At 41.0% G+C, this 27,736-nt stretch overlaps 1 protein-coding gene across 1 annotated transcript in view; it reads left to right on the top strand.

The window, feature by feature from the left end:
- Positions 1-24,137, top strand: part of E2F7 (E2F transcription factor 7) — a 41,307-nt gene extending 17,170 nt beyond the window's left edge. Inside the window, exons 7-13 of the mRNA XM_082351575.1 lie at positions 276-410; positions 3,144-3,329; positions 3,828-3,900; positions 6,054-6,555; positions 7,993-8,248; positions 9,860-10,281; positions 12,415-24,137. Of these exons, the coding sequence (XP_082207701.1) occupies positions 276-410; positions 3,144-3,329; positions 3,828-3,900; positions 6,054-6,555; positions 7,993-8,248; positions 9,860-10,281; positions 12,415-12,585 (1,745 nt within the window). The 3' untranslated portion in view covers positions 12,586-24,137. The remainder of the gene's footprint in view (positions 1-275; positions 411-3,143; positions 3,330-3,827; positions 3,901-6,053; positions 6,556-7,992; positions 8,249-9,859; positions 10,282-12,414) is intronic.
- The last annotated feature ends 3,599 nt before the right edge of the window (positions 24,138-27,736 follow it).

Here is a 27,736-nt window from a genome sequence, read left to right as displayed (position 1 = left end):
GCAATCACAGCGATCCTGGCCTGTCACCAGGTACCTCTTGTACGAGGTGTGAAGTTGTGGAAACGGGGGAACACAGTGACCTTCCCTTAGTGTCATCAGATACATAAATCCTGGGTGATTTCACGCCGGAGCCACTGGTCTCTTCATACTACCCCACTACTCTCTGCTAGAGGCTTATATATGGTGGCTAGAAAGTGACCTGTCACATAAACTAAAACGTAATGGTGTTGCTGACCAATGTATGGTGTGACCGCAATTGTCTTTATATCTTCTAGCAAAGGTACGACGCCTCTATGACATAGCCAATGTTCTGACCAGCTTGGCACTGATAAAGAAAGTGCACGTAACAGAAGAGCGAGGCCGGAAACCCGCCTTCAAGTGGATTGGGCCTGTGGATTTCAGTTCCACTGGTAAGGCATGGTTTTGCTAGGGACCGTTCTATGTATAATCCCCAGTTCCTTTTCCAAATCATACACCTACCACACAGTGAGATTGCTCTTCACCTTCATTTCCCATCACCCACATCACATTCAAAATTAGACTAGTGACATCAGTCTTGGAACAATGAGCCTTAGTCTACAAATGGTTATGCTGGTTGGCTTACACACAGATAACTTAGAACCTGGCAGTTTCTGGAACTATTAAAGCACAGCTCTATTGCATTTTTTATTTTATTCCAAAGTTCCTGGAAGTTTGGGACTGAGGATTAAAAATGACACTTCATAAAAGAAAAATTTTTTTAATTTTTTAAATGACACTTCTTATGAACTCTGGTTGTTTCTGCATTAGCAGAATAAAACATTGTTTTTCTTTGAAATTCCAGATAATGTAAAAATTATATCAATTACTATCCCAAAACTCATATGTGGTAAGATGGCTTCTAAATATAGTATGGATGTAATGAACACCTTTTTTGTAATTTATTTAAAAGGTTGCTAATGTCATAATTTTACTAAATTAGAGCAAAAGAGGGTATTATCTTCTACTAACTTCAAAAGTAATATTTGCACAACTGGGGACTGGATCCTTCTGCACCAGCTACTTTATGTATGGCTATGCTGCCTGGAAAAAAGCCACTGAAGTTATTTTTTTTTTTTTTTACTAAAGTTATTTTTAAGTTACCTTTCCAATTTTAGTCTTAGTAGCATAAATTCCTGCACTTAACCCAGGCTTATAAAAGATATAGCTCTCTACCTCACTGGTAACACATTATTCACTTAGGAACTAGATGAAACCACTTAAAACCAAGTATAATTAATTCAACCCAGCAAGTACTTACTTCATGTGGACTATGCAGGCATACTTCATGTTATCGCACTGCGCAGATACTGTGTTTTTCACAAATTGAATGTTTGTGGCAACCCTGCCTTGTCAGGTGATGCTTAGCATTTTTTAGCAATAAAGTATTTTTTTAACTAAGGTATGTACATTGTTTAGATATGGTGCTATTGCACACTACAATATAGTGTAAGCCTAACTTTTATATGTACTGGGGAACCAAAAAATTCATGTGACTCGCTTTATTGCAGTGGTCTAGAACCAAACCCGCAATATCTCCGAGGTTTGCCTGTTCTAATGCCGTGAGAGATTCAAAGACGTGTGTGATATGGTCCCTGCCAGCATGAAGTGTACAACTTTGCCACTTTCTACTCCTCTTCTGGCTTCTCCCAGTCTTTTCACCTGTGAAGCTCTCTTCCCCCTTTCAACATAAAAATATTCTATTCAACCTTCAAGATCTCACTCAAACATCAGCTCTTGCATGAAGTTCTCCCTGATCACCCAGAGCAGAGTGTCTCATCTGAACTCTTGCAGTTTGGCGTCATGCTATTGTACTTGGTGATGATATTATGCTTTGTCCCTGCTGTACAATTTTGAGGGCAGACACAGTTTTTATTCACCTTTGATTACACCCTAGTACCCAGATCAGTGCCTTATGCACTTCAGTTGGTTAATGAGCTTCTATTGAAGGTGTATAATTAGCACACATTTGAAAATTAGAGAACTCTTAAGCACTACCCATGGCAGTACTGGCTCGGTAGGAATTCAGAGAGGACGTGGGTTAAGTTCTTCCCAGTGATCTCTAAGGGATCACTGTCCTGATGTCCAGTGTCTTGAGAGCCACTGTTTTATATATTTTGTCCAATATTTTATTTGTTTCAGGAAGGAGGGTAGATATGATCCATTACTATCTTGACCCATTTTCTTCTTTTTGATTCTATAACTTCTGATTTTTTTTTTTAACTTCCGATTTTCTAAACAGGACATCTGTTGGGTTTTTGTTATAAGAAAAAGAAAACTATAAGTGATTTTCTTTTTCAATATTTGTGTGTTTCAGAAAATGTAAGTCTAGCTGGGCCTTTCAGTTTATTAAATCAGTCTTATAATTTAAATGTACATGCTTTGAACTTACAAAAAAATAGCACAGATGAGCGGGGTAGGAATGACTATCTGAACAACAGGGGTCATTTCTTTATAGAATCTAGGCCTGGTTCTGTATAGAAATTTCTGTCCTGATTTCATACAGGCTTATTTAAGCATAAAATGTGCCTCCAAAGCCCAGCCTTCTATTATCTTCACTGTTCTGCAGCATTTCAGCCGTGAAGTTTCTGCTGACCTTATTCCTTTGGTCACTTAGTAACTGAGCCTCCTACTGCATAAGAAAGAAATAATAAAGCATAATAATAGAAAACACAAGTTCTTATACTCATTGCCCTAGGGCTGTGGCGTAAGAGGCTGATCTCAATTAATGTTAAAATCTCTAAATATGCATGTTGGGCTGAGTATGATTGGGTTTTCCTTGGATATCTCTGCCCAAAGAAAGCATCTAAAATGTCAGGTCCGTTCTAATTTGGGTTATAGAACATCCTGTTCTACTTTTTTTGCAGTTTAGATAATTTTAGAATATATATGGATTCAGTCTTACTTTAAAGTCATCCACTAACTTTTAAAAAGGACTAGTACAATACATTGAAAGAAATTGGGGTTTGACACAAGGCTCATAAAGTTCCTTTGATTGTCTTAGTTTTTAATTTATAGGGTAGCTCCATTACAATGATAGGTCCTCAAAGCCATATCTTAAAAAGGCTAAAATTATCCTGAATTATAGCTGTATAACAACACTACCAATTCTCTTATTTATTTAGATGAAGAACTAGTGGATGTTTCGGCATCTGTCCTACCAGAATTGAAAAGAGAAACGTACGGCCACATTCAATTCTGTGCAAAACAGAAGCTTGCTCGACATGGCTCTTTTAACTCAGATCAGGCTTCTGAGAGGATCCAGAGGAAAGTGAACTCAGAACCCAGCAGCCCTTACAGAGAAAAACAAGGTATCTGCCTTTACTTAATCCATGGAATCCATCAGTCACCATGTAATTGTAGCCCGACCCATGCACTGTCATTTTAAAGTGAGCTGACTCTAGGCTTTGCCTGTTTTTTTCACTTACCTCAAGTGAAATGATTTGGGGGGGTAAAAGAGTTGGTGACTTCAAGGTTATAAACATAGCCCCACACCTGAAATTGATTCTAGTCGGCCTTAAAGATTGAAGATCATTTGGTTTGCCATGGTTGGCCTGTTAGATGCATCTCAGCAATTCATCAGACTTACAGAGCAATACTTGCTTTGTTTTGTTTTCTTACTAATATTTGATGAGACCTGCATTCACCATTAACAGCTAGCTCCTGGACATTTCTCTATTTGAATCAAAACCAGAATGGATTTGAGATAGTCTTATAATCCCTGAGCTGTGAATAATGAATCCTGCTATATATAATTGGTGTGTATAATTCCCTTGCTATATTCGCTAGACCTTCATTTTCCTTTTTAGGATCAAGTGGCTACTCCTTAGAAATTGGAAGTCTGGCAGCTGTCTACAGACAGAAAATAGAAGACAATTCACAGTAAGTAGTCTTAAAAACTCCAAGTATATTTTTTTCTATTTCCTAGTCTTAACTTTGACTAAATTGAAATGCCACCCATCAAAAGGTAAAATTTAACAGTCCTGCTCAAAAGTCAGCCATTTGTTTATTAAGAATTTTGTAAGTTTCCCCCTTGTGCCCAACACTGTGCAGGATATGGCATCAGGGACACAAAAGTATGAAAAATTTATTCCCCTAGGCCATGAAAGCTTACAAGGAAAAAAATAAATAAAAAGGCAAATACAATGAGAAAAGACAAGTCACTACTAACGTGACACTGAGAAATGACACATCATAGTCCCATGAACCACTTTGTCATCATTGTAGCTAACGTTGTTTATGAACTACCAGGTACTATTCCTGAAGTTTTATGTGTATTATCTCATCTAACATCATAAAAACAACCTTTTGAGGTTGGTACTATTATCCTCATTTTACAGAGAGGAAACTGAAACCCAGAGAGGTTAAGTAACTTGCCCAAGGTCACAATGCTATTAAGCAACAGAGCTGAGTCAGATTTGGGGTCTGATTTTCAAGGAAATCATATATTAGCAGAGGAAATGCTAAAGCGAAGACAGGAGGGGTTTATAATGCCAGACATGGGAAGAAACAGATTGTTGAACCAGGATCAGGGAGTGGAGGGGAAATAAACTGGTTAGTCTGGCCTTAATGATTTGTCCAAATAGGATCGTGAAAGAAAGTATTTATAAGAAGAGCTTGGGATATTGGAGGTAAGTAGGTCAAGTTGGCAGAAAGCTTTGAAAGCCAAGTTGAAGAGTTTGGATTTATTAGATGGATGGTAAAGAGTTATTGTAGGTTCACTGGAGAAGACCATTCTGGCTGCTTTAAGCGGGTGGGGTTGGAATAGAGAAGGGCTTCAGATTAGGAGATCATAGAATAGAGCATTCCGAGTCATTCTGGTCTGCTGTGGTGCTGGTCTGAGCCGTGTCAGCTGTGGATGGAAAGAAATGGAAATCAGTATAAGACAGTGAGTCAGCAAGAGTCACTGAAGTAGAAAAGAGGCATCACAAAGAACACCTGGGTCTCAGGTGACGGTGGTCTTACTGGTGGAGATGGGGAGGTTGAAGGTGAATGGCCAGAGGTAGGGCAGTGGGCGCGACCATCAGCGTGGGCACGTTGTTTCATGGAGCTGAGTGATAGCCATCACTCGTTCCGGGAGGCTGTGGTTGGAGAGCTTTACTCATCTCTGCAGCCCCGTGCACTCCTCTTATTCCCAGCACCACAGGGGGCGAGAATGTGGGCAAAATTGCTCTCAGTGATTCCATCACAGAGGTTTAGGGAAATTCCTGTTCTCTACATACTAGTTCTTAAAGGAGTGTCAAAAGAGTCTTCCTCATTTACTTCCAAAATAATACTAAAAATATAAACATGCTTTCTAGTATTTGGAAATTTTTCTCTATAAAAGGCCCAGACATCGTTGATAATCTCCTAGATTGAGGGGACTTAATTTTGAATGTGTGCTGCCTAAAAATTCTGTAGTAATATGGAGCAGAATGGGACAAGAATAACAGAAAATAATTTTGTAGATAAAGTTATTTCCTCACTCACTGCCCACTTCATTTATCTCACAGTGGATTTGAGACAAACTAGGTGTGTCCTTTAAATCAATGTCTGGCCTAGACTCTGTTATCTACCCAGGATCTCTCACAGTGACTGACTGTGAGGCGCCACTGGGTGACCTTCAGTGGGTGGATTAGCCTCTGAGCTTCAGTCTTCCTCCCTAGTAGACGGGGTCAGGGGGGATGGATGAGAGTAGTTAGTGTTATAGTAATTATGTGAAATGATTACCCTATTATGCTAGTCATTGTAGCATCTGTGTGCCTGGGAAGGGGTACGTGCTGGGTAGCTGATGACTACTGGCTGTGGGAGAGGCAGGGGGGGAGCCGCTATTAGCCCTCACCTGAGATCCCCCTGCCCCACCCCTAACCATCCATCCAGGTGATATGGTCACCTGCCTCTGGAGTCGGCTCACGTGCTCAGAGAGTGCGCTTTAATAGCATCCTGAGCAGTATTCGCTCACTCCTGCTTTGGTACCTCTCTCTTTAGGAAAGCAGAGTCGGGAGTTGGTAGAATGTGGTAACTGGATGGGCCCCACTCTGTTTCTTTTATTCCAGGGCAGAAGCTTTTGCCAATCAGAGAGCGATACCTCCATCAAGCAGCCTGGAGGCCGCTGCTCCTTTCCCCGGCCTCTCTGTTGACTCAGAATACTGTGTTAATGCCTTGGCCCACCCAGTACTTTCCGTGGCTCCAACGGACTTGCAGGCCTTCTCTGCCCAGAATGGTCTGAACAGACAAGGAGGTGTCTCCCTCGCCTCTGCCGCCTTGGACGCGGAGAGCCTGAAGCCAGCTCTGCTGGCCGGCCAGCCCCTGGTGTACGTGCCCTCCACCTCGCTGTTCATGCTGTGTGGGAGCCTGCAAGAGCCGCCGTCCCCGGGGTCGGGGTCAGGGTCCGAGAGGGACAGCAGGGGCTCGGAAGGCACAGCAGAGCGGTCAGCCACGCCCTCCGTTCAGAAGCGCCTCGGGGAGGAGAGGAAGCCGCAGGAGGAGGAGGAGCCGGCCACGAAGAGACAGAGCAGGGACTGCGAAGACGGCCCCCTCTCCCTCGTCATGCCCAAGGTAAGGGGTTCAGGTGGACGTGCCAGCTGACGGCCCGTCGACCCGTAGTTCCTTCCCAATAGAGACACACGGATAAGCTACTGAGTCTGGAATAGGAAGTAGTGCATGTGTCACCTGTATAATTAAGCCCAGGACTGGCTGTCCCAAATAATCTTGCCATGAAGCAGTACTGTAATAAAAGTGATTTTTATAAAAATCACACTTTGCATAAAACGCTAAAAAGTATAAAGGGTTGGGGCTTCCCTGGTGGCGCAGTGGTTGAGAATCTGCCTGCCAATGCAGGGGACACGGGTTCGAGCCCTGGTCTGGGAGGATCCCTCGTGCCGCGGAGCAACTGGGCCCGTGAGCCACAACTACTGAGCCTGCGCGTCTGGAGCCTGTGCTCCGCAACAAGAGAGGCCACGATAGTGAGAGGCCCGCGCACCGCGATGAAGAGTGGCCCCCGCTCACCGCAACTAGAGAAAGCCGTCGCACAGAAACAAAGACCCAACACAGCCATAAATAAATAAATAAATAAATAAATAAATAAATAAATAAATAAATAAAAAGTATAAAGGGAAAAAAACCTACCCATAATCCCACCACATAGAGGCAATCACTGTCAACATGTTTGTATATTCTTTCCCAGTCTTTTTTGCTATACTTTTTTTTTTTAACACGTTGATGAAATAATCATCTTAATCCAGGGTGCACCTGAGGTCCACAGTCAGGAATGTAGGTGCCGTTTGGCTCTCAGTGTCTATGTCAGTGCTCGTGTCACTGCTCAGAGAGCCCATTCCCCTAGCCACAAAATGAAAAGAACAAAAATCTGAGCTGTCCACGGTGGCCTTTCGGAGGTTAATGAGATATGACTGGTAAAACTTTCAGAAAGCAGAAGCACTCCCTGCAGCCGTTTGTAGAGGATCAGTGAGGCACACCTCATGGAAATCAGTCCATTAATTAAGACCCTTCCTCCTCTATGCCTTCCTCCTGCCAAAATGAATTTTTCTAATTTTGTATATAGCCTGGGGTTGCAAAACAGAAGGAAAAGACTGACTGGTATATGTATATATACGTGTCTTAGATAACCAAGACAGCTTTGGGTCAGCCCTGCAATTCTTATCAAGCCCTAAAAGCCTGCAGCATCAACACCCTTTATGTGTTCCAGCTCAGAAATTTATTTCACAGTCTAAACACCATACCCAGTTTCCCATTATTAAAATCTCCATCGTTTCTGTGCTTAAGAAATCATAAGCCTACAGAAGCCCATGACGTGACAGTGATCTTCAGGCCATTCCTATAAATATGACAGAAACAACTGACATACACAAATCAGGGTGGCACACAGCTGTGTCTGACCTTTTTGTTTATGTGTTAGCTATTTGGAGAAAGCTGTTATTATAATTTACTGCTGGGATTTTTACTTGCTTTTCTGGTTCCTGGTTGGGTTGTGCTTAGAAACCCTCAGATTCCACAGACATTGCCTCTTCCAAGACCGTGGATAAAAGGGGACCTGCACCCCATGAAGACATTCACATGAATGGACAACTTTCTGCTGCAAAGGAGGTTTCGGGAAAGGCTACAGCAGACTGCTTCATTTCTTCTGAGTGGGGAAATCCTTCTAGAAATACAGAGATAGAAAAGCCTTCGAAAGAAAATGAAAGCACCAAAGAGCCCTCTTTGCTGCAGTATCTTTATGTGCAGTCGCCAACAGGTAAGGGGTGTCATGTCTTCGAGTCCCTTGGGGTACTCGGGCCATAAATTTGATGTTTAAATTTTTGTTCATGTCACCCGACCAAGCTGGTGCATTGATGAGCTGCCTCCTCTGAGTCATTTCACTCCTAGCCCCTTGCTTTCTCCATCGACGAAATGAAGGCAGAGGCTGCTTTCACTTTCACCAACCTCACGGGTAAGGAGAAGACAGTTAGGGCAGGTAATTTATTTTTAATGCATTCAACTTTACTTGGTAAAAAAGCACAACGAATTCAAAAGATGATTCTGTTTTCATAATTCAGCTGAATCTGGCAGTGGTTCAGTTTAACAATATGAACGTCCTGGCCACCATGTGCAGCTCACATGCTGATCTCTTAAATATCCAGAAGTGCTGACATGCCCTTGTGGTCTAGTGCAGGGCTGGAGTGAGAGGGCTGGACGTTAAAACCACTTATTATCTGCGTGAACTTAAGTATTCAGCCCTCCTCATTGGTAAAACAGCAATAATAAGAGCACCTGCTTCACGGGGGTGCTGTGAAAATTGGATTAAATTTAATAAGATAATACATCTAAAGCACTTAGAATAATAGTGCCTGACGCTTAGTAAGACTCAATAAAATGCCCTTACTCTTGAAATAAAGCTGAAATATAACAGATACCTAATTTTTAAAATATGCATTGTGTACATGAAGCTGCTCTCTTGCAAAGAGACTTAAAGTGATTTTTCTTCAATTCCTTGTTCCCATCACAGGTTAGGTAGGTGTTTGTTATTACTCATTTATCTAGAAAACATTCTTTATTCCTTTAGCAAATATTTTGTGAGGGCTTCGTCTAAGCACGCTACTCAGTGTTGCTGATAACCTTAATAAATAAAAAAACAGACCCGGCTTCTTCAGAATGAAAATGACAGCCCAGCATAGGCATCAGTAGCTTTTTCTGAGCCATGGGCCCTTGGACACTATGGTGAAGGCTGTGGATTCCTCCTCAGGATGTTTACAAATGCAGAGAATTAAATACATAGGATCACAGAGGAAGCCAATTATATTGAAATCCAGTTAGAAAAGGAATTATTTTAAATTATAGTAATAAAAAGATCTGACAGCAAGTGCAGGCCTCTCATAACTTCAAAGTTGTGGGGACCGTTAGACTCTTAAGACATCTGCCATCGTGGTAACATTACATGAATACATCCTGTGCTTTTTACTAGTGATAAAGTCAAGGTACCGTTCATTCTGTTGTGATTTGTTGCCCGTGGTCTTAATTGAGGGAAATATAAATTTCTGTTAGAAGTTTGTAAAAAAAGGAAGCTATCATTGTTCCCAACCAAGTTCACTTTCCTCCTCAATTTGGATTCAGTGGAGCTCACGTTAATAAAGTCTCTCAGGAGACTCAAGCATCCACCAAACTGTCACATAGGTAACTGTGGGAATTCAGCGGTGGCCACTGTGGCAAGGAGGCGGTGCGGGGCTGGGAGAGCACAGAGGGGGTGGCCGGGCTGCGGCGTGAGGGTTGATCGACAGTGGGCTCCCGTTTGAAAGGGCCCTGAGGGGTGGGAGCTTGGACGGTGTCTTCACATTGCCCTGACTTTCACCTTGTTCTGCTTCTCTTCCAGGATTAAATGGTTTCAGTGTGCTCTTATCCGGCAATCAGACCCCCCGCGCTGTGGGACCATCTTCAGGTCCGCTGCCGCCGCTCAGTGTTCCATACATGGTCTTGCCATCGCCGACGCTGGGCCCTTTTCCTGTTCTCTATTCACCCACGATGCCCGGGCCGGTGTCCTCTGCTCCCAGTGCCCTCCCAAGCACGGGACCTGTGAATCTTGGCTTGCCTGGCCTCGGATCAAGAGCTCATCTTCTCATCGGCCCTGCTGCCCTGGTTAATCCAAAATCATCGACGCTCCCCTCCGCAGACGCTCAGCTTCAGGGTCCGCACTCACTTAACCTGAGTCCGGTGATGTCACGATCACACAGCATCATCCAGCCCGAGTCCCCCGTTTACGGAGGACATCCAGCCTCTGTGGTGAAATTACAACAGGTGAGTCCTGAGGTTCATTTCAGCTCCGCACAAGAAGGCGCTTCACTCCGTGATAGCATTCGCCTGCGTTTAATCGGATTTTAGTCAAACAACCGTAGGACAGGGGTTCTACATCAGATTCTACCTGGCTTCCACTGTAGACCCAGAGGTATCTGCTTAGTTCATAAAGCGTGGAGACAGAAGGTGGGAGATCCTGTGCTTTAAAGGCAAAACTCATTTTAGGTGTCAATCTGTTTCTTAGAATCAGAAGGAACTTATTTAAAGCATAGTTCCTGGGGATTTTTGATGCACGCTGAATATTCAGATGATTTCTCCAAGCTCTCATTTCATTAGGTCCATAACGGAGACCATCCTGAATTTTAATTGTGCAGCTATAGAAACAATCAAGGGAAACGAAAGTCTTGATACTAGCTCAAAGATTTTTAGCGTCTATCATTTCATAAAATGCATTGTTTAGGAGGCAATGGCTATATATTAATATATCCATTGTTTCCTTGATGTGTATATATATACATACTCAAAATCGATACAGATGTACATAGATAAATGTCTGTAATCGATATAAATTAATCAGTACTTTATTTGCCTCCCCCAACTCCATCTGTAGTTCAGTCAGTGAGCATTTGTTGAATTCCTGTTATGCATTAGGCATTGTTCAGAGCAATTATTTCTCTCCCAGAGAAAGAGTTACGTTGTGGCCAAAAGCATTTTAGATAAGTAATTCAGGGGCTCAAAAGTTTGTTAGACATTGAAATATACATGCTGGTTTTTAAACAAGGCAATTATAATATAGCATATGCTTCCTGATCACCAGTTATGTGCCAGGCACTGACCTAAGCAGTAAAGATATAACAGTAAACAGGATAATGGTTCCTGCCCTTTTAGGGCACATTAAAGGGATAAATATTTAACGTGAGAGGATAAATATTAGCAAGTAAACAAAAAGAGCAAAGACACATGCACATACTACTTGCCTGGCATGATCCAAAGTGCTTTATTAATATCATCTCCTTTAATTGTTACAACCCTGCTAAGTTGGTACTTTTATCGTCCCCATCTATGGATGAAGAAACTGAGGGATAAACTGGTTAAGTCATTTGCCCGAGGTCACACAGCTAGTTATGGCAGAGCCCAAACCCTGGCTGCAGGTGTCAGTGCCACACTTGTGACCTCTTCGCTAGGCTGCCTTTCTGCACACAGAATAAATCAGCTAATTTCCAGCTGTGGTAAGCGTTGTGAAGGAGATACACTGGAGGAGTGTGACAGAAAAGCAAAGAGGATGGAACACCTGCATGGGGATCACAGCGACACAGGTCAAGAGGGGGCTCCTACACTGTTCGTGGGAATGTAAGTTGGTGCAGCCACTATGGAAGACAGTGTGGAGATTCCTCAGAAAACTAAAAATAGAATTACCCTATGATCCTGCAATCCCACTCCTGGGCATATATCCAGACAAAACTAGAATTCAGAAAAATACATGCACCCCTATGTTCATAGCAGCACTGTTCACAATAGCCAAGACCTGGCAACAACCTAAATGTCCACTGACAGATGAGTGGGTAAGAAGATGTGGTATATATATACAGTGGAATACTACTCAGCCATAAAAAAGAATGAAATAATGCCATTTACAGCAACATGGATGCAACTAGAGATGATCATACTAAGTGAAGTAAGTCAGAAAGAGAAAGACAAATACCATATGATATCACTTATATGTGGAATCTAAAATATGGCACAAATGAACCTATCTACAAAATAGAAACAGACTCACAGACATAGAGAACAGACTGGTGGTTGCCAAGGGGGAGGGCAGGACTGGGAGTTTGGGATCAGCAGATGTAAACTATTATATGTAGGATGGATAAACAACAAGGTCCTACTGTATAGCACAGAATTATATTCAATATCCTATGATCAACCATAATGGAAAAGAATATAAAAAACAAACGTCTGTATGTGTATAACTGAGTCACTTTGCTGTACAGCAGAGATTGGCACAATATTGTAAATCCACTATACTTCAATTAAGAAAAGAAAAAAAAAAAGAGGGGGCTTCCAGTTCAGAGATTGGGTACAATTTGACTTCACTTCTGTTTTTATGTACTCTTTTTTTTTTCTTCTCTATTTTAGTCACCAGTCCCAGTGACCCCCAAGAGCATCCGACGCACACATCGAGAGACGTTTTTCAAGACGCCTGGCAGCCTCGGGGACCCTGTCCTTAGGAGAAGAGAAAGGAATCAGTCACGAAACACCAGCTCAGCACAGAGGAGGCTCGAAATCCCCAGCGGCGGGGCCGGCTAACCTGAAGCTTTGCCCAGCAGGGGTGGGATGGAGGTGCCTGAATTTCCCTGTGTTACAGGTCATGCATGTCCTAATGGCGAATGGAAACTAGAATGCAAACCATCCGGTCTTCAGCATACATCCTTCCTCTCTCCTGCATCCCCTGGTTCTAATGTTAACTATCCATCTTCAGGAAGCATCTATTTTCCTGAAAGTAATTGTTCCTAATTGTGCATTTCTTACCAGTTAGAGTCTAGACTCTGTGCGTGGTGTCACAGTGGAAGCACCAACTGACTGTTGTGGTTTTCACTCAAGAATCATCTTATTGCTGGAAGGAGATCTGAACAGCCTCCTGGAGCCTTGTGGTTTTTCTAAAGGGGGGGGGGGCGCCCGTCTAGCACTTAACTGGGTTGAGCGTTCTTGACGTGTATTCCCACTCACCCCGAGTAGATCCGTGGTGAGAGAAACTTCCTTTCTGCAGTTTGAAAAAGCTACTGCTTCCTTCGGCTTCATCAGGAAGCCAACTTCAGTTTGAATCCTATGGTATTATTTATTTTTTTCCTGAAGTGGGATTTAGTGCAAGAAGTTTACAACGACAGCAAAACACATGTTTTTCAGGGTATGACGACTTGAATGTTTGTACTTTTTTCCTATAATTTGCCCTGCACTTACTTTACAACCTAGTAATAATGTGGATAAGTGTATATACATGACGGAATGTCAAGACCAAAATAACTGTGAAGACACACCTTGCTATAATGAACTGTGCTAGCCTGAGCTGGGCCTGAGAACTAAGATGAACTCTAGCAGCCAGATAGCTGCTTCTCAATAACTGTGTGAATGGTGAGGTTTTACTGTTCGTTTGTAAAAAAAAAAAACAAAAAAACAACAATCCTACTATGTTCAGTTTCCTTCACTACATGCCCTTGTGGTTTTTTTAATTTAAATGTTAACTGTAGAACGTCAGGTATGGGATGTCTTCTAGCAATTGCTGTTTATTGAATAAATCAGGATGGTAGAAAGGAATTATATGGAAAATTGGAACCTAGTTGGGACCTTTTAGTAGAATTCTGAAGAGTGACAGTGTAGAAATTGATGTAGGACAATAGGTGATACTTTATTTTTTTTCTTTTACTTTTTTTTCTTCATGTTGGGAAGAGTAAGAGGGAAAACTGACACGTTGATGTTCAGAATCCAAGAATATTCAAATCAGAGTTATTTTTCATAGAACTGCAAAATAAGAACAGAGAGTGCAAGGGATCGTTGTTCTAGCATAAATATAATTCTGGAAACTTACCAGTATCCCTTTGTTAAACCATATTACTTTAGGGTTTCATTAAGTAGCCAAACTAGATCTTTGTATGCCTAGATGTTTTATTTACCTCGTCTCTTCAGAGTAAATGGCTTCCTCCTTCCCTCCCTCCCTCCCTCCCTTCATTTTTCCCTCCTTTCCTTCATTCCTTCCTTTCTTTATTCCTCTCTCCTTTTTTTATACTTCTTAGCTGTGGAATCTTGGTGTAGAATTTTATTTTTATTTTTTGGACCCAAGAAAATGTTATATGAAAGAATAAAAATATTAATTTAAGAGACTCTGGGAGTCTGAATAAAGTAGCTTTATATTAACTACAGGATAATATTAGCCTTATCACCCCCACAAGATTTTTGAAAACTTGAGGTAGGTAGCCAGATTAAATAAATTTGCTATTATATAAAATTTTTATCAACACTAAACTTTTAAAGTTTACAAGATGGTATTTTTTTCTCCCTTGTTCACAGTCTTCTCTAGAGTTAAACTGATAAAAAATGTGATTCTCATCATCAGCTAATCTAATTGCATGGTGACGATTACCCTGAACTAATATGATGGTTTGCCTATCGAAACAAAAATATGCCTTTTTCAAGTAGATTATAAGACACATGGCATATAAATCTGCACAGGATACATGCATTTTAAATATATCATGCTTCAGACCTTCCACAAAATATTTTCACTTGAGAGGTCTATATTTAGATGAAAACACAGGCCGATTTTCCCCTTACAGTTCTTGGATGCCCGCCACTTTAACTTCTCTGCTATCCTTTTTTTTTTTTTTTTTTTTAATTCTGTTCATGATATGACCACATAAACCTCAGAGGATTCACAGTTCTTGAGGGGTGTTAAGAAACAAACCCATAAATGAGATTATGATTCTGTGACCATACTTAGCAATAGAAAACCAAGAGCAGGTTCCTTTTGTACTCAGTCCCCACTTCTTCACGTGTCTTTGTGAGGTGTAGAAATAATAATGCAGTGGTTGTTTCTGTCGGGAATATGAATCTGTTTGTTACAGAGCAACTGCTGGTAGTGGAGCAGCTGAGCTAGACTTGGATATTAGGGGTGGTGAAGAAGCCGTGGCAATCTTGAGTCTATCGTTGTAGAATTTCGTAAAAGAAAAAAAAAAAAAAAAAGATTGTCCACGATCCTGCTAAGGAAATGCAGCTTCGAGTCAGCACTGAGGGAGGTGTGTGTGTGCCCTACACTGTCTGGGGTTTGTGAAACCCTTTCATTCTGGTACAAGAGTTGGGGGTATAACTTTTATACTTGAATCTACCTACCAAGTTTACATTTCTCAGTTCCTTTTTGTGAGGTGCTATTTCTGTATTTAAATAACTTTTTTCCCAGTGTAAAGCTGCTTTCTGCTTTATCTTATTGCACTGCTAGTTTTGTGTAGGTATTAATTTTATTGCTGCTTACTGCTTTTTTTGTATCACTTAGCCCTGCTCTTTCTTCTAATGGCTATATTATCTATATAATTTTTTCCTTTAGCAAAGTATTAAGCTTTATGAAATAGCAATAAAAGTTAATTCATTTTAACAAGAGTTGTTGGTTGTGTTTATTGGGCTTTCTGTGGGTACCGATTTCAGTAAAACCATTCACCGTTGCAGAACAGCCAACTAGACCTTCATAAACCCAAGTCAGATCCTTTTGCTGAGCCCTTCCAGTGGTTCCCAAACGCCAAAACTTACTGTATCAGAATCACGTGGGAGCTTGGGAGGGTTGAGGAACTATACTGTTGAGCTTTTGATTTCTACCAGAGATAGAATCACTGGGGGTTTGGCGCTTCCAGATGACTCTGAAGCTTCACCAATGTAAGAATCACAGGTGAGACTACCTCCTGATTTCTCATGTTACCTGCAAGGTTAAATGCTTCTCAGTCTAGCAAATGCCCACCTGTAGTTCAAAGCCAGATTCTACTGTTAACCCTCACTTGTAAATGAACCTCCACGCTGACCTACTCTGACTTTCCTTAGCTCGTATGATCTCCGGAGTCCATTAGAGGCTGCACTGTTGTCAGTCTCCCCTGCTAAATTGTCAGGTGCTGGGGAAACAGCTTTGAAACCCCAGCGCCAAGCCTGGCACTTGGGACTCTGGAAGCCCCCAAAATGGTGAATGGAGGGACCGTAGGACCTGCCGCAACAGGGCTCGCCCCTCTGCCAGCCTTCAGTTAGATTCAACACATCACTTCTTGTCCCAGTTTTCCGCCTTCATCTGACAGACGTGTCTAAGATAACCCAGGATAGATTTGCTTCTACACACACGCCAGGATTAGGATTTTACCAGCCTATATTTAGTGGCATGTTACGTTATAACAAGGCCCTGCTGTATTGCAGGCACCTATCTTCTCACACATGCCCGTCTTGGTTGTCTTTAACAGTGTAAAGGGTATATTGAACAAGCGGAACTCACGGGGTAATCGTGGAAGCAAGTTGGTTTTGTCTCCCAGTGTCCCTTTAAGCCTGGTCAGTGGGGGTAATGCACTAACCCTTGTAGGAACATGAGGTCAGGTGCTGTGACCTCCTTGTTACTGTAAATAATAGAAGTTCTATAGTCATTTTAAGTTAAGACAGTCTCGGTTCACGATGCAGAATGAGCATTTAAAACTTCTGCCACTGGGGCTCGCTGTAGCCTGGTCACCGATGATGGTCCGTTGTCTTTTCTCTGCGGGGCGTCTCTCCTCTCCCAGTGAGCTGGCCTAGATTTCTGTGCCCAGCGAGGTCAAAGCAGGGGCAGTGGGAGAGGTAAAGGCCGCAGCGTATCAACGGTTTAAGGCTCTGTCGTAAGCAGGCTTCTCATACGGTGGGGCTGGCAGAGGTTGGAGCTCTTTTGTGTGGACAGTTCCTCAGAAGCCTCAGCTTGGGAACACTTGCCTGAACTTTCTGTGCTGCAGGCAGTTCATTTTCCTGCAGCTGATATTCTCCCTCAGTCTCCGGTTTTCCTGCATCCACTCCAGATACCCTACTGGGCAGGATTTAGAACAGCCCCGGGCTGGCTCTATCTGCCGTCTTAGCCCAAATCCAGTGCTCTTTGCCCTGATTCGTGGAGAGAAGGCCCAGCCAAACTCACGCAGCCTCCCCCCTCCCTGCCAAAGCTGCGATCCCACCCAGATCCCCCGGGCCAGAGTCATACAAGAGAACGCGTCTCAACTGCAGGCAAGAGGTGAGGCGAGCAACACCCCACAGCTCCCCTTAGTGGCTCTAGGGAGGCCTCCCTAGAGCCACAGGTGAAGAACCACAGCATAACTCTCCACAAAATCCATTTCTATTTCCATTTGCTCAACCCTTTCAAGGCTCTTTCAAGGCCTTGTGGGTAAAGGGGTTCCATAGTGTGTAACTGGTTTGCAAAACCTCCTTGATCAATTGTTTGGAATGCAACTATAATTTGCTGCTGCGGCCAAGCTCACCATTTAACATCCTGTTAAAATAGTTATAACCTTCCACGCTCCAAGATTTGCATCTTCCTAGATGATTGTTATGGCACTTAATATCTCATCTTTAAGAAATTAATTTTTGATAGCTATTAATGTTTTTAGTATTAAGATCAGTTTGATTAGTTCAATGTCCTTTCTGTCCTCAAATGCTTCTGAAATGAAGAAATCATACCTGAAGCTACAATAGCTTTCTTCTTTTCATTCTCTCATATCTAAACCCTTTTTTGTAAATAGCACAATGGTAGCCTTAAGTTTGATTGGTTCTTCTATACAAGCAGCCGGTCTTTCCCCAACTGTGCCCTGAAGAACTCAACTGCTGATAGATATTAGGAGTCAAAAGTGGGTAATTTTGGTAAAACAAAATTAAATAGTTAATTTTTTACTACAGGATTTATTAGAGGTTGAAATTTGCAAGAGGAAATAAAATACAAATTCTTTAAACCTGGTTTGATAGCGGGACCATATTTTTTCTTAGCATCTTACAAGATGTTCATCTTACAAGGTTCAGCAGAAGTTACTTTGAGAATCAATGAATTAATCTACCAAATAACCCTCTAAAACTTTCTTAGTCTTTACCGAAAAGAAAAAGGACATTAGCTTCTTAATGTCAGAGACCATGGGTGCTTTATATCTGTATTCACAACGCCTGCCATAAAATGTGCGCCCAATAAAAAAATGGGTGATGAGTTAGCACAAATACAGTTAACGCTTGAATGACGTGGGCATTAGGCACGCTGACACTCCATGCAGTTGAAAACCCGCGTATAACTTACAGTCTGCCCCTTACCCTCCGTATTTGATGTTCTTCCACATCCTGGTTCTGCATCCACAGATTCAACCAACCCCAGATCGTGTAGTAGTACTCTAGTATTTATTTTTGAAAAAAAAAAAAAGTGTAAAAGTGGATCCGTACAGTTCAAACCTGTGTTAAGGGTCGACTGTACATAATTTAAAAAAAAAAACCTTTAGAGGACTTTTTCATTGCATGGTTATACGTATATTATTTATTTAATAAATCATTGTGGTATAGAGCTTGGGGTTTTCTTCTTTTAGAAGAATGGCATCTACTATGCCATCAATGCTTATAAAACCGATTGAATTGTGAAAATCCTGCTTTTAACTTTCAGTGGCATCCCATGCAGCATTTTCTGATACTTTTAGCATGCCTTTCCAGTCCCCTCACAGTCTGGTCCCAACTTGGCTTCCCAGCTATGCTAGATATTGTCTATTGACCCTCAGCATTCATTCCCACTCCCTTTCTGAGTTCTTTATCACAGGGTCTGGGAGGCTGGGAACTACATTTCCCAGATCCCCTTGCTACCAGGTTCTAGATGTGATCCTGTCAGTTAAATACACTCATGCAGGATTTGGTAGAGAGAAAGGAAGCTGAAGTTGTTCTTCCTCTTACACTATAGTAACAGATGGCATCAGGCTGAGTTTTGTACCAGCCATACTTTATTCTACTGTCCAGTCAAAGACTATGTACCAGCTGTGATATTGGCAGTGGTTTCACACTGTTCCCAACCATTGTGAGGAAACAGCATTCCCCCAACCTCTGGGTAGCAGCCGTGGTGACAGGATGTAAACACTGCACAACAACCCCCTACTTCGTTTCCCTCCCTCCCAGCAATTTTGTAAGCACCTAATTCTCTCCGTGAAAACCTTCCTACTAGAAATACCTAGAGTGTTTTCTAAATCCTCCCACCACCCATCCTCTGTGGATCACTCCACTCTCAGTGCCCTTCATATTCTTTTCTGCATCCATGCCTTTGCACCAGCCATCCTCTCTTCCTAAAATGCCCTCCTCCCAACCCCATTTCTCTTTCTCTACTGGGCTATCTCATATGCATTTTCCAAAATCCAGTTTAAATGCGCCTACCTTGGGAAGAATGAATTATTTTCCCCACCATCGTGGGAGATCCTCCAAAGCAGGACTTAAGTTTTTCTCATCTAGTGCCTAGCCCTGTGCCCAATGAGTATGTGAATAAATGGTCAACCAAGCTGAAGAATACATAATAGGGTACCCTAAGTTTTCAAGGTAGCTATAGCTTCATATGCAAGGTTCACATGAAAATAGCGAGTAAACAGCAGCTTCTCACCAGCATCAATATTCGCATAGCTCTACCTACCCCACCAAAATCATGCTAATCATTTATTCACTCCATAAACATTTATTGTTACTATGAAAATGGCAATAGTCTTTGGGGGGGGTGCATTTTTCTCTCCCTTCTGTTATCTCTCTTTGATAATGGTAGAGAATTATAGAAATGTAGAGTTCAAAAGTACCTTGAAAATTCATATTCACTGTATTTTACAGAGGGGAAATGGAAGGGGCTTAAGTGACCTGGCCTGGATTACACTGCTACTTAACCACAAAGCTGGACCAGAACACAAGCCTCCCAATAACCCAGTCCAGCACCTTTGTCCTATGCCATGCCAGTTATCAAGTGAAGGCAAAATCTTCTAACAAGATGTTGAAGGAGACATCCATGCAAATCTATCCAATTTTCAGGATGTATGAATTTTATAGACTCACAAACTTGGGTGTGCAGAAAGTTGTGACTTTATTTCCCAGGCAGTCCTCTCTTTACACAGCAAGCTGAAACTGTGCAAAGCAATCTTAACACCTGACCTGGGTTTTGAGAGATGCATATGAGATTGCCAGGTAGAGACATAGAGGTGGGGGGAGGGGCAGAAGGAATGGCTGGTGCAAAGGCATGGATGCATAATTACAATTGTTCTGTGATCTTTAAACATTTTAATCAAAACATTAAAAACTTTCTTACTGGGGCCTCCCTGGTGGCGCAGTGGTTGAGAATCTGCCTGCCAACGCAGGGGACACGGGTTCGAGCCCTGGTCTGGGAAGATCCCACATGCCGTGGAGCAACTAGGCCCGTGAGCCACAACTACTGAGCCTCCGCGTCTGGAGCCTGTGCTCCGCAACAAGAGAGGCCGCGACAGTGAGAGGCCCGCGCACCGCGATGAAGAGTGGCCCCCGCTTGCCACAACTAGAGGAAGCCCTCGTACAGAAACGAAGACCCAACACAGCCAAAAATAAATAAATTAATAAATAAATTAATTAATTAAAAAAAAACTTTCTTACTGTTGACTATAAATATTTAGGGAAATGAAAAAGTAGTAAAACTAATATTGATTTAGTATGTAATTTAAAACATTAGAAACATTGAGAATTAAAGTGTTTTATTTCTTCATAAAAAAAACTTATCAAGAATAGTTTGGGGACTTCCCTCGTGGCACAGTGGTTAAGAATCCGCCTGCCAATGCAGGTAACATGGGTTCGAGCCCTGGTCCGGGAAGATCCCACATGCCACGGAGCAACGAAGTCTGTGTGCCACAACTACTGAGCCTGCGCTCTAGAGCCCGTGAGCCACAACTACTGAGCCCACGTGTCTAGAGTCTGTGTTCCGCAACAAGAGAAGCCACCGCAATGAGAAGCCCGCGCACCGCAACGAAGAGTAGCACCCACTGGCCGCAACTAGAGAAAGCCCACTTGCAGCAACGAAGACCCAACACAGCCAAAAATAAATAAATAAATTTATATTAAAAAAGAAAGGAATAGCTTGAACAGCGCCTAACTTCTTATCCTATAAATTACAGTGAATACTGATCATCTTTTCTATGTCTTGACGGATTAGTATACTCCTTCCTAAGTTTGAGTCAGCTTCCAAATTTTATCCTTTGCACTTTCAATTTCATGAAATATCTCTATGAGGTCATTTAATGTGGCATTTTTGCAGGCATCACTCTCTCTGGGGGCATCTATATCCTTTTCATCCCAATCGCTTTCCTCACGTACATTGATAAATTCACCTTCATTAAGTTCTTCTAACTGTATATCTATAGTCTCTCAAATGGTGGCAGGGTCTACATCCTCACTATCAATTTTTTCTTTCTAACTACATTTATATTCAGTTCGAATTTCACCTCCAGCATTATCGCTTTTTTTCTTTCTTTGCTTCACTCTCATCTTTTTTGGCCAATTCTTTCTTTCCAGTATTGATTTTATTAAAATATCATGGGTTTGCATCACTGGGAAATGCAGAGGCAACATGACTACATCCCTTTCTGTCTGCATGAACAGACTTTGTGCATGAACAACAGACTTTGAAAGAACTGACGTGATTGGTCATTGGTCACAACAGGATCTGTTATTTATGTAGTGATTTGTGGACTGAAACAGCGAAATTGATACTTTTATCCAGTTACACACAGTTAATATATCACATCAGAGTAACTGGAATTTGAACCATGTTTATGTAACTAAAGCATGGTAACTGACATGCGTGCATATCAGAACTGTGCAAAGCAAGGACTGCTTGTATATATTCTGTGATCAAAATTAATATCTATTTGAAGGTTTAAAGACTTAAACATAAGACATGACACCATAAAACTCCTAGAAGAGATCATAGGCAAAACATTCTCTGACATAAATTGTACCAACGTCTTCTTAGGTCAGACTCCCAAGGCAATAGAAATAAAAACAAAAATAAACAAACGGGACCTAATGAAACTTAAAATCTTTTGCACAGCAAAGGAAACCATAAACAAAACAAAGAGACAACCTATGGAATGGGAGAAAATATTTGCAAACGATGCAACTGACAAAGGCTTAATTTCCAAAATACACAAACAGCTCATACAATGCAACAACAAAAAAACAAACAACCCAGTCAAAAAATGGGCAGAAGACCTAAACAGACATTTCTCCAAAGGAGACATACAGATGGCCAAACAGGCATATGAAAAGATGCTCAACATCACTAATTATTAGAGAAATGCAAATCAAAACAATGACGTATCACTTCACAATGGTCAGAGTGGCCATCATTAAAAAGTCTACAAATAGCAAATGCTGGAGAGGATGTGGAGAAAAGGGAACCCTTCTACACTATTGGTGGGAATGTAAGTTGGTGCAGCCACTATGGAAAACAGTATGGTGGTTCCTTGAAAAACTAAAAATAGAATTACCATATGATCCAGCAATCCCACTCCTGGGCATATATCTAGACAAAATTATAATTCAAAAAGATAACATGCATCCCTATGTTCATAGCAGCACTATTCACAATAGCCAAGACCTGGAAACAACCTAAGTGTCCATCAACAGATGAATGGATAAAGATGTGGTATACATATACAACGGAATACTACTCAGCCATTAAAAAAAACCAAAATAATGCCATTTGCAGCAACATGGATGGAACTAGAGATTATCACACTAAGTGAAGTTAAGTCAGAAAGAAAAGACAAATCCCATATGATATCACTTATATGTGGAATCTAAAATATAATACAAATGAACTTATCTACAAAACAGAAACAGACTCACAGACATAGAGTAGACTTGTGGTTGCCAAGGGGGAGGGGGAGTGTGAGAGGGATGGACTGGGAGTTTGGGGTTAGCAGATGCAAACTCTTATATATAGGATGGATAAACAACAAGGTCCTACTGTATAGCACAAGGAACTATATTCAGTATCCTGAGATAAACCACAATGGAAAAGAATGTGTATACACGTATAACTGAATCACTTTGTTGTACAGCAAAAATTAACACAATATTGTAAATAAACTATACTTCAATAAAAAAATAATTTCTATTTTAATCTCTCATTCTACCTTATGGTAGAAATTAATCTCAGTCAATTTGGAATAATATCAGTCAATTCAGCACACTCCCCATTCCTCAACATACACTTCCTGCCACTCTCTAGAAGCAGTACTTGTAGTGACAAGTATTTAAAAACATAATTCAAACAGGCTTAAACAATAAAGGGCCTGGTTTGCTTACATCATTAAAAGCACAGAGGTAGGACCATGATTCAAGCTCATTTTCACTTCAATTCCTCTGGTTCTGCCTTACTCCACATGCCAGTGTTATCCACAGGCTTCAGCAATTACATTTGCACTCAAGCCAGGTTCAAAGGAAGAGAAAAACAACGTGTTGGAAGTTCTTCCAAAGGAGTAAGAAAAGGCTTTCTCAGGGTTCCCCCAGAAAAATCTCTCCTCAGTTCTTATTGGCTCAAATTTTATTACAAGTCCATTTTTAGATGGATTACTGGCAAGGGATGTAGGATTGCCTTTATTCCATTTACACCTATATTTGGAACTGAAACATATGGGCTCTGCAGGCGAAGGGTTGACACCTGAACAAAATTGGGTTCTAGTAGAATGGGAAAAGCAGGAAGTAGCAATAGCAATTTCACTACAGCCCATGGCATCAGGGCATCAGGAAGGATATATGGGTTCTCAGTCCTTATCCGTTCAAATTGACATCAGCTCGGCTGTACATTTTTCCTTCCAATCTTTGGTCCTTATTACCCTTTTGATACCAAGTCCACTCCCACCCCCGGCATTCCCTGCTGGGCCTTTTTCATCCAACCCCAAGGCATCTCCAAGTCTGCTGGTTCTCAATCCCATGTCCACCACACCACTCACAGCCCCTAGGAAAACCTAGTTTTCTAGGATGATGATCTTTCATCTGCTTTGAGCACAACTCAGAGGCCCAGGAGAGTCTTGTGAAGCTGTCTCTGATTCTCTCTGCCAAGATAGTTTCAGGAAGACTGGGCCACAGTGTCATTTTTTGTTGAGTCTGCCCCTTTGGGGCCACCATTTATAAAGCTTCAACTTGGTATGCAAAAGCAATTAGCTTTTCGACCCTGAAAGGCCATTCTGGTGAAGTGTTTCAATCATTTAGAAGGCATAAATCTTAGAGAAACTCTTGTCTTATACACAGAGATACATATATAGGTGTTTATCATTCCATTGTTTGTAACAGCAAAAAGCTATAAATGAACTAAAGTTCCAACAACCTGGATAAAGTGTGATCTATACATTATCTCATGCTACTACTGAATACTTTAAATGAAACAACCAGATCTATATCCATCAACACGGATACAACTAAAACATATAATGTTGAGTGGAAAAAGTTGTAGAAAAATATATACATTTTACATCACGTATATTTTTAAAGCACTTTGTAACAAATATATAAAAGAATAGGCACAAAGAAAATATACTAACATCAGAATAGGGTTAATTCTAAAAAGTTAGGGGTTTAGAAGGGGAATGAGATGGGATTACTGGAGGTGCTTCACCTGCACCTACAATGTTTTATTTCTCTTTGTGACAAAGGGATCTGAGGGAATATGGAAAACGTTAACATAATTATCCCCTGGTAATTTGGGATATAAGTACTCATGTCTTTGTGATATTAATCTCTATACTTTTCTGTATGTTGGAAATATTTTATAATTCTAAAATTAAAATAGCTATTTTAATTTAATAATTTTAGAAAATGATTACCATCTTTTGACTGTAAATTAATGGTTCCTAGAGTTGGGGTTTTTATGGCTGTTGGGGGCTTGTACTATCTGTCAGAACATCTGCTGCCTCTTCCTGGACCAAGTCTGTACTTCCTCACCGTGTTGAACTCAGCAGAGGCCATGCACTTACTTTTTCCAAAGAAATGTAGATGGAAGTGATGCATGTCCCTGGGAGCAGGAGTTTTAAGAGAATGCTCATGACTTTCTATGCCACGATCCAGCTGTCCGAGAGAGGGGCTGCTCTGTCATGGTCTTAAGCAAGGAGCAGAGACACAGCCGACCTGCAATGAACATACAGCGTGAGCAGAAATAAAACTTGTTCTCAAATCACTGAGATCTGGGCTTGTTTACTACGTCAGCCCATTCAGGCTATTCTAACTGGCACAATTTAAAAAGCACTATAAGTGAGACACCAACATGGCATGGGCTTTCAAAATCAATACTGACATCTCTTAGCACCATATTTCTTTTTTTTTTTTTTCAATGCAGAAGACATTACAGCAAAATAAGGAAGAGTTATTTAAAGTCAGCAAATTTAACACTTTGAAAACTTAACAATGCCCCCCTCTGCCCCTACCACCACGGTCCTATTTGGCATCAGACTTATGGAAAGCTTCATCATAGACTGGCTTTTGGGATAAACCAGTGATTTCAACCTGGGATGTGCAAAGACTTTGCAAGGGATATGTGTGTGTGTGTGTGTGTGTGTGTGTGTGTGTGTGTGTGTGTGTGTGTATATATATATATATATATAAAATTTAAAGGAAATACATTTCCCTTGTATCTTCAAATTCCATTTGTATTTGTTTCCAAATTTGATAATCTTGGTAATTTCTAAAACTGTTAAACTTGATAGCCCTGGTAATCTCTGGCCAGCTGTTATGCTGGTATAACTGTGATGTTGTGTCATGTTGTTTTGTGTTGTATTGTTATAGTACTCTGTTCCCGTCTCCCCTTTTTCCTCTTAAAAGAAGAGCTTGGCGGGGCTCCCCTGGTGGCACAGTGGTTAAGAATCTGCCTGCCAATGCAGGGGACACGGGTTTGAGCCCTGGTTCGCGAAGATCCTGCATGCCGCGGAGCAACTAAGCCCGTGCGCCACAACTACTGATCCTGTGCTCTAGAGCCCACGAGCCACAACTACTGAACCCACATGCGCTCTAGAGCCCATGCTCCGCAACAAGACAAGCCACCGCAATGAGAAGCCCGTGCACCGCAATGAAGAGTAGCCCCTGTTTGCCACAACTAGAGAAAGCCCGCGGGCAACAAGGAAGACCCAACACAGTCAAAAATAATAAGTAAATAAATTTTTTTTAAAAAGGAGAAGAGCTTGGGGAGTTCCCTGGAGGTCCAGTGGTTAGAACTCAATGGTGCACCCAAAAAAAAAAAAAAAAAAGAGCTTAATTCCCACACAACCAAAGGTTACAAAGGTGCACTGTTTGGGATACAGGTATCTATGGGACATCCATCACAGGGACAATTTTAAATACTGGTATCTGTGCTGAGAAAGTAAATGCTTCTAATGACTGAGTTTCTAGTCCTTTTGTGGGTCAGGTAGCTTCCAATTCTTTTGCTCTTAATAGCATTGAACCAAACTAAGCCAGTTGCCCACTGATCATTAAAAAATATATCTTGAAAGAGTACTAGGTTATATTTAGCAAGTAACTTAGAAATCATTCAAAAAATTGAGTTACATTGCCTAATAAAAGTTCTTCCAGTCTCATTACTTACTGCTGTGAATGAAAGTTTCTTGAGGCTTAAAACTAGAAAAAAATGATTAAAACAGAGAATATGGATGCTGACCCGTCTCTCATGCTAACAATATTGAATATTCATCATAGATAATTGAACTAATTTTTTAAAATACCTATATTCCTCACTAAGATGTAAATTTCCAAATAAAACACTACTTTTAAGTTTTTTATAATTGTTGGTCAACATTTATATTTGTTTTAATCAATTGTACATGTAAAAAATATAGATAACTAAAGCGTACAGTCACAGAAATATTTTGTAATTTAAATTCTAATTTACATACTTATTTCTTTAAAGAGAAACATATATAAAACTTTATATATATAGCATTTTATATATATAACATTGTATCTTATATATAAGATATATATGCATAAAACATTACAATATAAGTCTTTTGGGGAAGTGAAATTCAAATACAAGTTTAAGGAGAAAAAGAATTGTGTGAAAATTATTCATTTAAAATTTTTTGCTCATGTAATATTACAATGGCTGATGGTGTAAATCAAATCCCTTTGGCATTTAGCTTCCATTGTATACATTTAAAGGAGTGTTACAGCAGTTTTATTTTAAAATGTCGATTTCCACAACCACAGGAAAATCTATTCCTTACAACCATTCAAACTTATAATTTAAAATTTTACATACAAACTTAAAAGTGTACTTGAATTTTTCAAAATTATTCTAAGGGGTACAGACCACTACCATATTCCCAGAGATGGACCCTCTCTCATGCCCATCCTTCACGCTTCATCTCCCAGTAGACTCCCAGCATTGTCCACATGGTGGCAGTAGTGTCTGTGCAGAAGGACGGATTTCCAAATCTAGATGACTTCTAAATCATTCCCATATTTCATTTTCAGTCAACATGTTAAATAAACAGTGTACATATAGCATTAGAACAATAAAATGTCCACTGTGACTTACCGCTGCTGAATTTTAAAATTTTCCAGTCATGTAACAAATAAGTTGTCGTTATAACTACCAGAGCTATGTAAATCTCTTTTCACCCACCTGGGAATGACCTGGACATTAAATTCATTTTTTACACTCTTCTCTGCTTGTCTCTTCCCCGGTGCTTACACAGTCTCTGGCCAACCCCCAGCTTCAGTTGCTAAGCAACTAAGAGAGCTTCCTTGTTTTTGAACACTAACCATTAACTGCCCTCATTTTCTCTAATGAGAACATGGCTGCAGCCCAAAAATTACCTCCTTTTCCTGAAAAACAGAGCAGGATGCTTATGACTTATGCTAATAGTAAAGCAAATCACATCTCAATAGATAAGTGCAGGAAAAGGAAACCCAGAATGTTTGAGCAACT

The sequence above is a fragment of the Balaenoptera borealis genome (assembly GCF_965194805.1).
Source record: "Balaenoptera borealis genome assembly, chromosome: 13".
Taxonomy (NCBI): domain Eukaryota; kingdom Metazoa; phylum Chordata; class Mammalia; order Artiodactyla; family Balaenopteridae; genus Balaenoptera; species Balaenoptera borealis.
This window is presented reverse-complemented; position numbering and strand designations above follow the sequence as displayed.